The sequence below is a fragment of the Phoxinus phoxinus genome (assembly GCF_949152265.1).
Source record: "Phoxinus phoxinus genome assembly, chromosome: 7".
Lineage (NCBI taxonomy): Eukaryota > Metazoa > Chordata > Actinopteri > Cypriniformes > Leuciscidae > Phoxinus > Phoxinus phoxinus.
In genome coordinates, this window is record NC_136882.1 from 38,418,039 (window position 1) to 38,434,832 (window position 16,794).

The following is a 16,794-nucleotide window of genomic DNA, read 5'->3' on the forward strand; positions in this document are numbered from 1 at the left end:
ACTCCCTCTGTTCGCTGATTGGACCGGTAAAAAATTGACTGGAGAAAACCCAAGAATACACCGCAAACCCAGACCTAGTACTGAAGGAAAATGAAAATTGAACGGAAGTACGTAGGAGGGCGGAGCCAGGCTAACGAAGCGTCTCAACTGGAAAAAAAACTGCGCTGCCTAAAAAGTTTTCAGCTGGCTAAAAACGCTTTGGTGGACACATTGCCTAAAGAGGTCCTGTTATGCTTTTTTACATGTCTGTCTTTCTTTAGTGTGTAATGTTGCGGTTTGAGCATGAAAAAGCTCTGCAAAGATCCAATATCAGTGTCACTGTTTCTGAACTAGAAGCGCTTGACCAATCACAACACACTGCTCCAGCCGACCAATCAGAGCACAGTGTGCTTTTTAGAAGGAGGTCCTCTTTAATAAGACTTTCCCATTTCTAAACCTTCAGATATCAATAATGTTTGAGCTGATCGCCTGTTGTTGTTGTGTGTGTGTGTGTGTGTGTGTGTGTGTGTGTGTGTGTGTGCAGCGAGCTCTATATCAGCATGGTGCAGTGGGTAACCGACGAGTGTCTCGCTGTACGCTGGTTAAACCGTCCTCAGAACGCCTCCAGTCTCACACTGTGCTACACACACACGGGGACATGTGTGGTGGTGAGCGTTTCTCAAACACGCCATTCATGAGAGAGAATTTGAATTGAATTGGCCTCAACAAGTTGAACTAGAAGAGGAATTGACTGAACTGAAACTCAAAGAAATTAAACAGATGCATTCTGGGAAATGAAGTGTTCTTCCATCCTGTTCTATCCTTTCAAGGACTTCAATTTCAATTAATTTGAATTCTACTTCCTTGCATTTATCTTTTCAATTGCAATTCTTCTTTCTGGTTGCTACCTCAATTCCAATTAAGGAACTGAGCTGGGATTTAAAAGGCATCTCAATTCACTTCTGAATGGACACACACACACACACACACACACACATATACTGTACGTATACGATGCAAACACATGTAAACATTGGTTTTGGTCTCTCGTTGCAGAAGCATGTCATGACATCAGACAAATGGATTGACAGACAGGTAAAGATGAAGTCACTTTAGAGTTTGCCATATGTATTAACCTCAAAGAAAAAGCTGAGGTAACCTGACGCTCTCATCTGATTTGTGCAGAATGAAAAACCAGTTTTCTCTAAAGATGGAGGAACGTTTCTCATGACATCACCGCTCGCAAGCGGAGACCGCGGATCCTTCAGACACCTCGCCATGATGTCAGCGCAGGTATAAAAGTGCACAAACCATACAAAAAAAAACATATTTCACCCTGATCTGACTTTAAAGGGCTCCTATTATGCTTTTTTCCCCCATGTTCATCTTTCTTTAGTCTGTAATGTTGCTGTTTGAGCATGAAAAAGCTCTGCAAAGTAACAAAGTTCTTCTCTATATCAGTGCCACTATTTCTGAACTCCTGAAACGCCTCCATTGTAGTCTTGAGTTTCTTCTGGGAACGAACACGTCACAATATTCCTCATTTATATAATTCATAGAGGGTTTTCACTACGCGTCATCAATCCGGAAGTCGGCCATTTTGGAGGCACTGAACGTAAACAATGCCACTGAACTGAATGGACTCGCAAATTTGGCTGATTATTGCTGCTGAAAAATGGTCGAGTTTTGGTCTGTACTAATCACTCGCATCGGGAAAAAACATTTCGAGTTCTATAGACTGTCAAAAGTTAAAGAGAAGAGTGCAAAAAACTGATGAAAGAAGGTGTTTGTGGGTGAGAGAGGTAAGTTACAGCATCAGCCACGTTTGTAAATAGTGTTGACTATGGCTAAAATATTGACGTAGTTAACTATGGCTACATTCACACTGTCAGCCCAAATCTGATTATCTTTGTATCCGATTGGAATCTAATCTAAAATGTTGTCCACACTGTGTATCGCAACTCTTCAGATCCGATGTGTGTGTCCATGCAGCTCTTTGGCAATATGGCAATGACGTTGCGTTGATGGAGGGGTTTGCGTTTGCAATAGAGATGTTGTCTTATTTAAATTTTACTACATGGAAATGTGTATCCGCCGCGCTGGACTACTGCAGAACTGTAGGAGGCTGTTATGTACAGCTTTTTTTCACGCTCTTGTCTGCGCCGGTTTCAGAAATAATAATTTTCTGCTCGTCAGGCACGTGCAACAACACAGCATTGTTTCGGCAGCGACTTTCAGCATGTTTCCTCTAACAACGTCTGACGTTTACATTTTACGTGGCGTGAGAAAGTCACATATCACGCGAAATCGCATCCGGGTTACCGCCCAGAACGTGACGTTGGTGAAAACCCTCTATACGCAGAATAAAGGGGCGGGGCCTGGTTGAGTTAGTTAGTAGTGTGTTAAACTGGCGGTTATGGTAAGGGGCGGGGCATTTCCCAAACACACTCGAAGCGCTCGACCAATCACAACACACTGATCCAGCCGACCAATCAGAGCACAGTGTGCTTTTCAGAAGGAGTGGCTTCATAGAGACAGGAACTAAACAGGGGGCGTTTCCCAAAGCCAACTGTAGTCACCAGTTCCGTCGTTACCGATAAAGTTAAATGGAAGTTGTGAAAGTTGTTGGCCAATGATAGCCTGGGAAAACCCAGACGAACTTCCGGCAAGTTTAGATTTGCTCTGCAAGTCCGTCTGGTCAAGAGCCCATTCAAGCCCATTTCTAATCCTTCCAAATCGTGGCACTAATCACAAACGTTGAGGCGGGCTTTACACAATGATGATCGCTCTGATCTATATCCAGGTCTATATTTAGGTCTATATCCAATTGTGCCCAGAGGCATTTGAGCGACGTCCGTTGGTGACGCCCCTTTGGAAATGGGCTGTTAATGAACCTTTCCCAGACCAGTTACGACTGAGAAGGGTCTGGTGTTAACCAGGCTAGGCCAATGAGGCTTTTGGGGAAATTTGGCCTGTCCGTATATCAACACTTGCGGTCTTTGCACTTCACCACTTGTCTGCTGCTTACATGACGAATGCCCTGTATTTGGTCCAGGTGTTCAGGTAACCGTGACGACCACAAGTGTGTTGAACGTTTGATTACCCGATGGGACTCAGTTGTTGTGTTGCAAAAATGCAAATGTTTACAGAGCTTTATTTTGATTTTCAACACTTTGCATTTTAAAATAAACTTCTAAATGTCTATTCAGTAGTAGCTATGTAACAGAAGACTATTTTAAAATTGGGGTGCTTCTAATTCAGTGATGAAAAGCAGTAGAAAATGTTGTAAAAAATAAAAATCAATAAAATGTACAACACTTTATGTTTTACTGCCAAAGTAATATCTAATTAATTTAGCTTAGTCACTTAGTCAACATCTCAGGATTTCGTGAGCATAATGCATGCATGCAATCCCGAACATAATGCATGATGGGAAACGTTTAGCCTTGAATACTGCTTAGGAGCAGTACTGGAGATAGTGTGCGTTCAGGGCACTGCACTTTGGCATTTTTAATTGCGCACTTACTTCCAGTTGTGTGCATGTGCTCTCAAGTGGCGAAGACCGCAAGTGTGAGTATCTGGACAGGCCCACAGACTGGTGGGAAGATATGGGAAAAATAAGGTGGTTTTTGAACTTTGAAGCATGAAAACCTGTTGTACTAGAGTAGAGCCCCAAACAAATCAAGTCTTTGAAATGTGTGTGTGTGTGTTTTACCTCTTCTGCTTTCAGCCTGAAGGTGAAGAGGTCAGTGTGCGTCACCTGACCTCAGGCGCCTGGGAGGTCACCGAGATCCTGACCTACGATGAAAAGTGGGATACAGTGTGAGTAACTTGTTTCACACACACACACGCGCACGCCTATTAAATGTCTGACACGTTGTGTGTTTTCGTTCAGATATTTCCTCAGTACTGAGGCTGGATTCAGTCACAGGCACCTGTACAGGTCAGATTCTGCACAGACTTTTGTTTTTATTCCTCCTGAATGCCTCACATTACAGCAGTGTGACCTTTGACCTCCAGGGTGAGCACGGTGGACCCGTTCCATCGCGAGTGCTTGAGCTGTTCTCTGTTTAAACCTCACTGTTCATTCTATGAAGCCTCAGTGAGTCCACAAGGAAGAGCTGTCCTGCTGAACTGCAGAGGTAAATGACTAGCACACACACACACACACAAGCTGTACTGCAGAGGTAAATGACTAGTGCACACACACACACACATGCACGAGCTTTACTGCAGGGGTAAATGACTAGCGCGCACACACACACACGCACACACACACACACACACAAGCTGTACTGCTGAACTGCAGAGGTAAATGACTAGTGCACACACACACACACACACACACACGCACGAGCTGTACTGCTGAACTGCAGGGGTAAATGACACACACACACACACACACACACACACACACACACACACACACACACACACACGCACACACACACACACACACAAGCTGTACTGCTGAACTGCAGAGGTAAATGACTAGTGCACACACACACACACGCACAAGCTGTACTGCTGAACTGCAGGGGTAAATGACACACACACACACACACACACACACACACACACACACACACACACGAGTTGTACTGCTGAACTGCAGGGGTAAATGACGAACACACACACACACACACACACGATTCTGGATAAATTGAGAATCAAGGTTTTTTGTTTAAAATAGAAGTCACAATTATCCTATGATTCTAAATAGACTAAGAGGTTCTGACAAAATGTTAATTGCGGCAGTCTATTTAAAAATATTTAATTAATTCAAATATATATATATTTTTAAATCGCTTTAATTTAACTCATCTTTATGAATTGAAAAACTCATATTGACGTTTCAATACTGGATGAATCATTAAAGGGGTCATGACATGGTTTTTTTAATTTTATTATTATGTTCCCTTAGGTGCAATTATAGTATAACTATAGGTTTTTTTACAAAAAACTTTTAAAATGTAGTGATTTATGACCTTTTCCCTGTTTCTCATCCTCTGATTCAAACAGTCTGTTTTGGGGGTGTTTCCCCTTTAAGAGTTCAGTGCTAACGCCCACTGTTATGATTGGCTAACGTCAGTGCCTATGCATCAATTATTAACGCCCCCAGCCAGAACCTGTGCGGATTCAGCGCATTTAAAAAGTAGTTTAAAGTTTTAAACACATTACTTACAGTTTGCGTCGTCGTTGTTGAGCCCAGAATAGTCGGCACGGACTTATCTTTGAGCAACAGTTTTCTGGTAAAGCCAGCATCATTTTGGGATTTGTTCTCAAAGCAGTCATCCTTCAAATGGACTGGGACGTCGGCAAACAAATAAAGTGCATCCATTTTTCCCTGACGACTGGATCTTTCGCAGCGTATTCAAAGATGTTGTTTGTCCACAGCCAGGAACAGCACATCTGCGGCATCGTAATTTCCTTGTACACACAGACCCACTGTCCGTCGACTGAACACTTGTGAGGCGCGCAGGCGCGGTCGTGACAATGATACGAAATGAGCGTAGTTGTCTTGCGCTTAAAGCGTAGTTGTCTTGTGCTGGAGGCGGTCATTATGCAAACGCTGGTACGTCACTTCGTACCGTGACGTCACTTCTTACCATGGATCCAGAACGAGCTGTATTTCGAGCTTGATTAAATAAATGATTCGTTTATAATGGGGAGGACGTCTTAAGCTATGAAACTTGCAGGATGTTTTAATGGTACAAAGACCTCTTATATACCAAAAGATCAAGGCAAATTTGGTTTCAAACAAAACACATTAACAAAACACATTAACAAAACACATTAACAATGTGACAGTAACGGTGTAATTGATATTATATTTATTTTAAGGGCCAAGTAGCTTTCAGAAGGTGATTTACTGTATTTTGATCGCTACCGTAGTCATCAGTGTTTATATCCGAACTTAAACTTGGCAGTACTTCTGTGATAAATATGAATTATTGTAACACATAAATAATACTGATATCTATGCATGACAATGGCTCTCTCTGGCTCAGAACACAGATCTGAATGTTCTGTGATTGGAGAATAGACATTTAGGAATAAGATCACGTCGTCAGTGTTTGAATCGAGATCGTGCAGCTCTAGTTCACACACACCTTCACGTTGATTTTTCATATCAGACTCATTCTGGCTTGCAAAAATGGCTGAAGATTTCTGTAAACAATTTGTATTTTGTGTTCAGGTCCAGGAATCCCCAAAACCACTGTGCACCTTCTCAGTGACATGAGCGGTGAGTCCAAACACACACACACACACACACACACACGCACGCACACACACACACCTAAATGGGGACATTCCATAGATGTAATGGTTTTTATACTTTACAAACTGTATATTTTATCCCCTAACACTAACGCTATACTCTAAAAAAATGCTGGGTTGTTTTAACCCAACTTTGGGTCAAATATGGACAAACACATCCGTTGGGTTACATTTTATAATTTACATTTTTAACCCAACATTTGGGTTTGACCATATTTGACCCAAAGTTGGGTTAAAACAACCCAACATTTTTTAGGGTGTACCCATAACACAAAACTTACTGCATTTTTAAAAAGCCTTTAATTACTTTATTTTTATATGAGTTTTACAAATGAGGGAGGTTTTTGTTCCTTAAAGGAGAACTCCGGTCAATTTTAACATTGAGCTCAATTTTTAGTAAATTTGGAGTGCTGTCAATATAGAGAACAACGACAAAAATCGGTGTTGCCTACACCGTGTTATCCTATTTTTAAAATTTGCACCCTATTGACTTGAATGGGGCAAGTTTTAAACCTGCTTTTATCCTCTTAACATATTTGATGTGTCATTACAAGTGCCCAGCCATGTTGAGTGATTCCTTCAGAGTGAACACGAGTGAATCTGACTGCAGTAGATGTGAAAGATATTCATAAAAATGATGTTAATTCAACAAGCGCACATACCTGTATTTAGTTCCTGTTTTCGGTCGAAGTCCAAAGTAGTCGATTGTCGAGTTCACGCGCGTGATCTAAGTAACTAAACCTATGCGCATCAACTCGACAATCGACTACTTTGGACTTCAACCAAAAACAGGAACTAAATACAGGTATGTGCGCTGGCTGATATAACATAATTTTTATTAATATCTTTCACATCTCCTGCAGTCAAATTCACTCGTGTTCACTCTTAAGGAATCACTCAACATGGCTGGGCACTTGTAATGACACATCAAGGATGTTAAGAGGATAAAAGCAGGTTTAAAACTTGCCCCATTGAAGTCAATAGGGTGCAAATTTTAAAAATAGGATAACACAGTGTAGGCAACACCGATTTTTGTCGTTGTTCTCAGTATTGACAGCACTCCAAATTTACAAAAAATTGAGCTCAATGTTAAAATTGACCGGAGTTCTCCTTTAAGGGAGGTTTTTGGAGTTGTCGTCAGGTTTTGGTCACTTCTGGGTACAAATTTGACCCCAAAACATAAGTAGGTACACACACACACACACACACACACACACGCACACGCACACGCACACACACACTGACCTTGGCCATTGGTCTTCTGCACGTTCATGAAACTCTATTAGCTCTACAGTTAACTCCGACTCGCCCAGAAAAAAAAAAATCAAAATGAATAAAATGGGACATGATCATTGGTATTCACTGCCATTATATAGGGGAGCACGAGCGGGCAAATTATTATAATTTTTTTGGAGTGAAATGGAAAGTAGGGCCTATATGGCACTAGAACAACACCAGGGTGAGTAAATTATGACTTAATATAAATTTTTGATCCCTTTAATAAACTGCTGTCTGCCGTCTCAGACATAAACTTCATCATTTCACCATTTCATTTGAGAAAACTATCGGCAGATACACACACACACACACACACACACACACACTCAAAACTCTTTAACTATAACCCGCCAAAATAAAGGTTTGGTTATACTTGAAGAGATTAGAGCAGAGTACTTTCAAATCCTTTAATCCAGAGCTAGCCGTGGATTATCCCACTTACACCATGGTTATTTCCCAACATTGGGAAGTTAAAGCTGTTATTGTTTTAGTTTTGCATAAAAATAATCTGAACACACCGAACCTTCTTGCTTTCTTTCTCTTCCTCTCTGCAGATCATGTGACTCTAGATGCTCGTCTGAAGATCAGAGAATTATTCAGAAAGAAACGAACTCCAGTTAGACAAATCAGGACTTTACAGATTAACAACCAGGGTATGAAGTCTTCATCACAGTCATCTTCACATCACCATGCGAATTGTAGCGGGATACAACAGAAAGATTATCGTCTTAAGCCCTATACGCACTGGATTAGTATTATCTTCGGACCTCGTGTGATTTAGAAATTAAAAATTTTCAAGAACACCCATAATAATCATCATCATCATTACCAGAGGTGGACAGTAACAAAGTACATTTACTTATGTACACTTTTTGAGTATCTGTACTTTACTTGAGTATTATTTTTTCTGGAAACTTTTACTTTAACTTCACTACATTTGAAAGACAAATATTGTACTTTTTACTCCACTACATTTCTGTCAAGCTCCTCGAGTAGAGAGTAGTAACATCAGGGATGATTTTGGTTGTAAATGAAAGTCTGGTTGACGCCAGAACTCGACTGATGTTGGTTTCTGACGTCAACCCGATTTTCAACCACAATACAACGTCTGTCCAACGTTGGAGATTAACGTCAATCTGACATTGGATTCTGACATCAACATGATTTTCATTTTCAACGTTGGGTTTGGTCTTCTAAATGCGCATTTTGTCATTGTTTTGGAGCACACTAGCTTATAGATAACAGTAACATATTCACACTAAAAGCCAGATAACTGGGAACAGCCATTTGTGTGTCCGAAACCATTGTGGACGTTATTGAGTGATTTATTCAATCCCACTTCTGGAACTGTGTTATAGAAATAGATGTGATATTGATATGAGGGCAGACAGAGATTCAGAGGCATAAGATACTGTAAATATTACATGCAACAATAATAAAACAATGCATTGACATTTACTTTATACTTAAAGGGTTAGTTCACCCAAAAATGAAAATAATGTCATTAATGACTCACCCTCATGTCGTTCTAAGCCCGTAAGACCTCCGTTCATCTTTGGAACACAGTTTAAGATATTTTAGATTTAGTCCGAGAGCTTTCTGTCCCTCCATTGAAACTGTATATACAGTATACTGGCCATGACCCGGCAGAGAATAAAATGCTGAATAAAGTCTTATTTTGTGTTATTTTTGGACCAAAAAGTATTTTCGATGCTTCAAAAACTTCTAACTAACCGACTGATGTCACATGGACTACTTTGATGATCTTTTTATTAACTTTATGGACATGGACAGTATACTGTATATACAGTTTCAATGGAGGGACAGAAAGCTCTCGGACTAAATCTAAAATATCTTAAACTGTGTTCCGAAGATGAACGGAGGTCTTACGTGCTTAGAACGACATGAGGGTGAGTCATTAATGACATTATTTTCATTTTTGGGTGAACTAAACCTTTAAGTACTTTTAAAAACGAGTACTTCTGTACTTTTACTTAAGTAAACATCGTTCTTTACAACTTTTACTTGTAACGGAGTAATATTTGACCAGTAGTATCTGTACTTTTACTCAAGTAAGGAAGTTGTGTACTTTGTCCACCTCTGATCATTACCATAAACATAACCATCGTCATTAGGGCTGTAAACGATTAATCGCGATTAATCGAATCCAAAATAAAAGTGTGTGTTTACATAATATATGTGTGTGTATTGTGCATAATTATTTTGTATATATATATAAATACACACACATGCATGTATATATTAAAGAAAAATTTGTTATTTATATAAAATAGTTCTATTTAGATATAATATAAATCAATTAAAAATATATATGCAGTATATAAATGCAAATATTTCTCAAATATATACATGCATGTGTGTATTTATATATACAAAATAATTATACACAATACATACACACATATATTATGTAAACACAAACTTTTATTTTTGGATTCGATTAATCGCGATTAATGTTCAAGACTCAAACAATCCATATCATGAGTCCTTTAAAAGCCATGATCCCATGTGCTGTTCACACTGTTATTATTCAGTTTTTTGCTGTAAGTGACCGATGTGTGTTTCATGTGTGTGTTCACAGCACTGAGAGTTGAGCTCAGCTTCCCTCCACAGTTTGAAGAGAGTAAGCAGTACCCTCTCCTGCTGCTGCTGTACGATCTCACACACACACACACACACACACACACACACACACACACACACACACACACACACACACACACACACACACACACACACACACACACACACACACACACACACACACACTCACAGCCCCTATCCCTAAACCTGCTCATCACACACACACACACACACACACACACACTGCCCCTATCCCTAAACCTGCTCATCACACACACACACACGCACACGCACACACTGCCCCTATCCCTAAACCTGCCCATCACACACACACACACACACTGCCCCTATCCCTAAACCTGCCCATCACACACACACACACACACTGCCCATCACACACACACACACACACACACACACACACTGCCTCTATCCCTAAACCTGCACATCACACACACACACACACACACACTGCCCCATCCCTAAACCTGCACATCACACACACACACACACACACTGCCCCATCCCTAAACCTGCACATCACACACACACACACACACACACTGCCCCATCCCTAAACCTGCTCATCACACACACACACACACACACAATTCAATCAAGTAAACAATAGTTTAAAAATAAAATCCAAACTATTGTATCTAACAGAGATATGAAGAGTAGGCTATAGAGAAATAAGGAGCCATATAAAGATATTTGCAGAATGAAAGGAGAGTTAGAAGCGAAGAAGACACTGAAAAGCTTATGTTGTGGTCTGATAAGAAAAGGTCAAACAGACGTATCCATTATACGGCAAGGTCGAAGTGACTGGTTAAATGTCAAAGATAGATGAAAATAGATAAGAAGTGTTGTTTTGACACCTTTTAAACGGTTAAGATAATACCGCAGATCTTGCGTAATTTCGTGTCTGGAGAAATGGAAACGGACATATTTTGATTCAAATGAACATCACGTGATCAATCCCGATGGAAATAAATACACTCGATCTTACAGCATAGAAGAAGAGACACCGAATATCTGACATTTAGAAATAATCAATCATATCAGAGCAAATTTAAATGATTAAGGGAATCAATAACGTAAAAGAATAATTCATAAAATACATTAATCAAAATAATAAATTTGAATGTCACATTTCACCCGTGTCGTGCCTAACGCCCCAGCTGTTCTAAATCCACTGTAAAACACGGCTTCAAGGGGCTTATTGCTTTTATAAAATGGTTACTCCATAAAAATATTCATTAAATATTAATTATTCATAAAATAAACACCAGCAACAAAAAATGTAACGTTATAACACACACGTATTCCTCCACGAAGCAATGTAGTTCCAAAGAGGTTGCTAAGCAACACATGCAATAACAAAGCGTGTGTGTGTGTGCGTGTGTGTGTGTGTGTGTGTGTGTGTGTGTGTGTGTGTGTGTGTGTGTGTGTGTGTGTGTAATTACAACGGCTTCGAACGCGGCTCAACCAATCACAATCAAGGACTGGAACTATCCGTTTTATAATGTAGAACTACTCATTAGTCCTGCATTACTTATTAATTACAGACCATTATTCTAAAGTGTTACCAAAAACTACAGTCATTATATAGATCAGTGGTTGGACCCCATTGAAGTCACTATATGGAGAATAATCCTGGAATGTTTTCCTCAAAAATCTTCATTCCTTTTCGACTGAAGAAAGAAAGACATGGACATCTTGGATGACGTGGGGGAGAGTAAATTATCAGGAATATTTAATTCTGAAGTGAACTAATCCTTTAATTTAAAACTGAAAAAGTAGCAAGATTTAGTGCAACTGTCAAAAACATCCATCTCACATCAGATCTTGCCACATCAGTCTGGATCTGCCTGACCTGTGTGTGTGTGTGTGTGTGTGTGTGTCTGTGTGTGTGTGTGTGTGTGTGTGTGTGTGTGTGTGACAGTGAGTGTGATCCCGGCTGCCAGCAGGTGAACGAGCGCTTTCGTCTGGACTGGGCCGATGTGCTGGTGGGCTGTGATGATGTGATTGTGGCGCGGGCCGATGGCAGAGGCAGTGGCTTTCAGGGCCAGCAGATTCTCCAGGGTGTGTACAAGCGCTTCGGACTCGTGGACGCAGACGATCAACTCTCGGTTTTAGAGTGAGTAATTATTTTATTTTTTTATCCATCTACCGTGCGAAAGTCTTACGCTGTGTCCTAACCAGATGCGATGCGATAAGATTGCAGCGACAAGAAACTTGTCTGTCCACACTAGGGCTGCGTTAGAAATCGCATACTAGAAAGTATGCGGAAAATAGTGTGCGACAAAAAAGTAGGTCTGAATTTACAGTACTCATAAAAGAGTAGGCAAAGTCCCCGAATGACATACTACTTCTAGTGAGATTCTGTAGTGTGTATATGATGGACACTTTAGTAGGCTATCCCATGAGGCCACGGGAGAGGATTTATGAATGGCAGTGAAGCGCTGGTAATTAATTTGTTACATTTATATAGCGCTTTTTCTGAGACCTTAAAGCGCTTTACATAGAAGGGGGGGGAATCTCCTCAACCACCACTAATGTGCAGCATCAACGCAGTTCGCTTTAAATGCAAATGAGCTGCTGAAGGGGGCGGGGTTTCAAGAGCTTGTGTGTGTTAGCAGCTGCGATTACCTCACACACACACACCAAAATGACAGAAACTGTTCTGTCTTTAATGTTGAAACGGAGTCAGACAAAGATGGAGAGACTCAAGAAGACGTGACAACATGTAGAAGCAACAGGACGTCTCTGAATGGTTAGTTGATGAATTTATGTTGCTGATGTGGAGTTAACTATCTTCAATTAGCATATTCTGTCATGATAATCTATAAATCGCTCGTATAGGAACTGTTGTGAGACGCACACAGAGTGACTTTCTATTGCATGTGAAAAGATGGATGCTAAAGTTTGAGCTGACTCACAAATGTGCTCGACTACAACAACTCTTCCTCTTCTCAACATGGACTGCGTGTTCAGGGGGCGGGGCTTAAGTACATTTTAGGGTTGGTGATGTCACTAACCCGGGAGGAATGTCGTGTAGTTCCAGAGCCGGACAGTAACGGAGTACATTTACTTGAGTACAGTACTTAAGTACAATTTTGAGGGATCTGTACTTTACTCGAGTATCATTTTTGGGGAGTAGCTACTCATGACTTTACTCAAGTACATTTGAGAAGCAAATATTGTACTCTTTACTCCACTATATTTCTATCCATAACCGTGAGTACTGAGTACCCGTTACTACTTCTAAAAAAAAAAAAAAAAAACTTGGAAACCCTCAATTTGTTGTTTCCCTCTCAAGCGTGACAGGATTGTGCAGGCGTCACTGATTGGGACAGCCTATCAGCAATCACCTTTCAGAGGTGTGGTTCAGAGGTGTGTCAGAACATTGCTATATTGCCTTCTTTGCTGGTTTAGGTTTATTGATTTGATTGATGAAAAAACAGAGAAACTCACATGTACACACAATTGTTAGTTCAAATGTGGGTGCAAAAAATCCATTAAAACTCTAGCAGAGGTTTGTCAGAGCGTTGCCATTGTGCTATTGCCTTGTGGGCAAGTGTGAAATGTTAAATGAAGCAACGTGGTAAAAAGATGAAAATTACTTGATTTTACTTTCAATTCCTTTGATTCTCCAAGGTATTAACTTTTTTCATAACTCCATGTAGGACGTTTCTGTACATAAATGTAAGCACTGTGGCAGTAGTAATGCAATATTTAGAAAATGTACTCTTGTACTCTTGATACTCAAGTACTTTTAAAAACAAGTACTTCAGTACTTTTACTTAAGTAGACATCTGACTGTAGTACTTTTACTTGTACTTGAGTAAAATTTAGCAAGGGGTATCTGTACTTTTACTCAAGTAATGAAGCTGTGTACTCTGTCCGCCTCTGTGTAGTTCCTACCAGCTGTTTGTTGTAGTCCTTTTCTTTAAAAGCAAATATCTCCCTTTGCTTTGAACTTTGAGCGTTGTAACTTTGCAGATGTTGTTTATGATCAAACAGCAACATTACACACTAACTACAGTTAGAAAAGTCAAATCATAATCAAACACCTCTTTAAATGTTTAGTTGGTCTCACGTGCCGTGAAATAACACGGGTAGGTGGGGTTTATGACCTAGGACCAGCCACCGGGGGGCGATCAAGACGCTTTGGCTTCACTTTTCAGGACTTGTGCGGCACGCTTGGTGTGAGGTAAAAAAGACAGAGCTGTAGAAGCTCCGCCCCCTGTGCCGGGAGCAGCAGCTCATTTGCATTTAAAGGGACAGACACAAAACGAGGTGTTTTTGCTCACCCTCAAAAAGTGACTCTTTTACATGCTATATAAAAATATCTGTGGGGTATTTTGAGCTAAAACTTCACATACACACTCTGTGGATATCAGAGACTTATTTTACATCTTGTGAAAAGGGCATTATACCCCCCCCTTTTAAACGGTTGCATGAGTATTTTCCCTCATATCAGCATTTGTGTGTTTGTCAGGTATCTGGTGAAGCAGCCGTACATTGATGGAGGTAGAGTCGGGGTTTTTGGCAAGGTGAGGTTTCATTAACTGGTTAGTTCACACAAAAATTATAATTTACTCATTCTCATGTCATTCAAACCTGTAAAACTTTCTCATTTTGTTGAAAACAAAAGAAGATATTTTGAAGACCACTTCTGTCACATGATGGAGTTTGGGCTTGTTTAGTTGGGGATAAAGACACTTAATATTCAGTAATATTATTGGTTTGACTGCACTGACACTATTCAGATCAGTTCAAGTTTTCTTCTCATCTAATAATGACACTATTGTCTTTTCAATAAATTGGCCAAAAAAAGCACAGAAAGTTAAACAAATCAGTTGCTTTAAATAAACTGCATCTGTCAGATAAAAATACCTGCACTATAATTAAAGTTGCAGTCTACTACAGAAATAGAAACAGGCTCGACAAGATCAAAACCTGTAGTGTTTTTGTACATTTCAAAGTGTGTAAGTTGATCTGAGACGTCAGAGGTGCATTGAAGCGTGTGTGTGTGTGTGTGTGTGTGTACAGGTGTACGGTGGGTTTCTGAGCTCGCTTCTGCTGCTCTCTCACAGTTCTGCTCTCCGCTGCGGTGCTGCCATCACTCCAGTGTTCGACTGGCAACTCTACGGTACGTGTGACACACACACACACACACACACACACCTGCTCTCCGCTGCGGTGCTGCCATCACTCCAGTGTTCGACTGGCAACTCTACGGTACGTGTGACACACACACACACACCTGCTCTCCGCTGCGGTGCTGCCATCACTCCAGTGTTCGACTGGCAACTCTACTACGGTACGTGTGACACACACACACACACACACACACACACACACCTGCTCTCCGCTGCGGTGCTGCCATCACTCCAGTGTTCGACTGGCAACTCTACGGTACGTGTGACACACACACACACACACACACACACACACGTGCTCTCCGCTGCGGTGCTGCCATCACTCCAGTGTTCGACTGGCAACTCTACGGTACGTGTGACACACACACACACACACACACACACACACACCTGCTCTCCGCTGCGGTGCTGCCATCACTCCAGTGTTCGACTGGCAACTCTACGGTACGTGTGACACACACACACACACACACACACACACACACCTGCTCTCCGCTGCGGTGCTGCCATCACTCCAGTGTTCGACTGGCAACTCTACGGTACGTGTGACACACACACACACACACACACACACACACGTGCTCTCCGCTGCGGTGCTGCCATCACTCCAGTGTTCGACTGGCAACTCTACGGTACGTGTGACACACACACACACAGACACACACACACGTGCTCTCCGCTGCGGTGCTGCCATCACTTCAGTGTTCTACTGGCAACTCTACGGTACGTGTGACACACACACACACACACACACACACACACACACACACACACACACACACACACACACCTGCTCTCCGCTGCGGTGCTGCCATCACTCCAGTGTTCGACTGGCAACTCTACGGTACGTGTGACACACACACACACACACACACACACACCTGCTCTCCGCTGCGGTGCTGCCATCACTCCAGTGTTCGACTGGCAACTCTACGGTACGTGTGACACACACACACACACACACACACACACACACCTGCTCTCCGCTGCGGTGCTGCCATCACTCCAGTGTTCGACTGGCAACTCTACGGTACGTGTGACACACACACACACACACACACACACACCTGCTCTCCGCTGCGGTGCTGCCATCACTCCAGTGTTCGACTGGCAACTCTACGGTACGTGTGACACAAACTCAGCACAGACACACACACACACACGCACACAGTTAAACTCACGGCACATACACTCTTACTGACGGCACAAGCAAACACACAGCACAAGCACACACTCACGTACGCACACACACACTCTCTCTCACACACACACTCGCGCGCACATACACACTCAAGGCACAAGCAAACACAGCACAAGCACACACTCACTCACACACACACACACGCGCACATACACACTTACTCACAGCACAAGCACACACTCACGTACGCACACTCTCTCTCACACACACTCATGCGCACATACACACTCAAGGCACAAGCAAAAACAGCACAAGCACACACTCTCTCACACACACACACAC

At 41.6% G+C, this 16,794-nt stretch overlaps 1 protein-coding gene and 1 long non-coding RNA gene across 4 annotated transcripts in view; one reads left to right on the forward strand and one right to left on the reverse strand.

Annotated features, from left to right (window-relative positions):
* Positions 1 to 16,794, reverse strand: part of LOC307001598 — a 54,752-nt gene that overhangs the window by 32,655 nt on the left and 5,303 nt on the right. The window contains exons 2-3 of one of the 2 annotated variants that reach the window (XR_013798272.1): positions 3,695 to 3,777; positions 3,506 to 3,574 (exon numbers count right to left, since the gene is read on the reverse strand). This is a non-coding gene — a long non-coding RNA (uncharacterized lncRNA). The remainder of the gene's footprint in view (positions 1 to 3,505; positions 3,575 to 3,694; positions 3,778 to 16,794) is intronic. The other variant, XR_013798271.1, reaches the window with a different exon arrangement.
* Positions 1 to 16,794, forward strand: part of LOC307001597 (inactive dipeptidyl peptidase 10) — a 54,598-nt gene that overhangs the window by 30,257 nt on the left and 7,547 nt on the right. For both annotated transcript variants that reach the window (XR_013798270.1, XM_079618321.1), the window contains exons 11-22: positions 524 to 647; positions 1,036 to 1,074; positions 1,165 to 1,272; positions 3,710 to 3,801; positions 3,875 to 3,922; positions 4,000 to 4,121; positions 6,179 to 6,226; positions 8,094 to 8,192; positions 10,142 to 10,211; positions 12,089 to 12,283; positions 14,648 to 14,702; positions 15,202 to 15,301. Coding sequence is in view for 1 of the 2 variants with exons in the window: in XM_079618321.1 (XP_079474447.1) it covers positions 524 to 647; positions 1,036 to 1,074; positions 1,165 to 1,272; positions 3,710 to 3,801; positions 3,875 to 3,922; positions 4,000 to 4,121; positions 6,179 to 6,226; positions 8,094 to 8,192; positions 10,142 to 10,211; positions 12,089 to 12,283; positions 14,648 to 14,702; positions 15,202 to 15,301 (1,100 nt within the window). In the remaining variant the exon portion in view is untranslated. The remainder of the gene's footprint in view (positions 1 to 523; positions 648 to 1,035; positions 1,075 to 1,164; positions 1,273 to 3,709; positions 3,802 to 3,874; positions 3,923 to 3,999; positions 4,122 to 6,178; positions 6,227 to 8,093; positions 8,193 to 10,141; positions 10,212 to 12,088; positions 12,284 to 14,647; positions 14,703 to 15,201; positions 15,302 to 16,794) is intronic.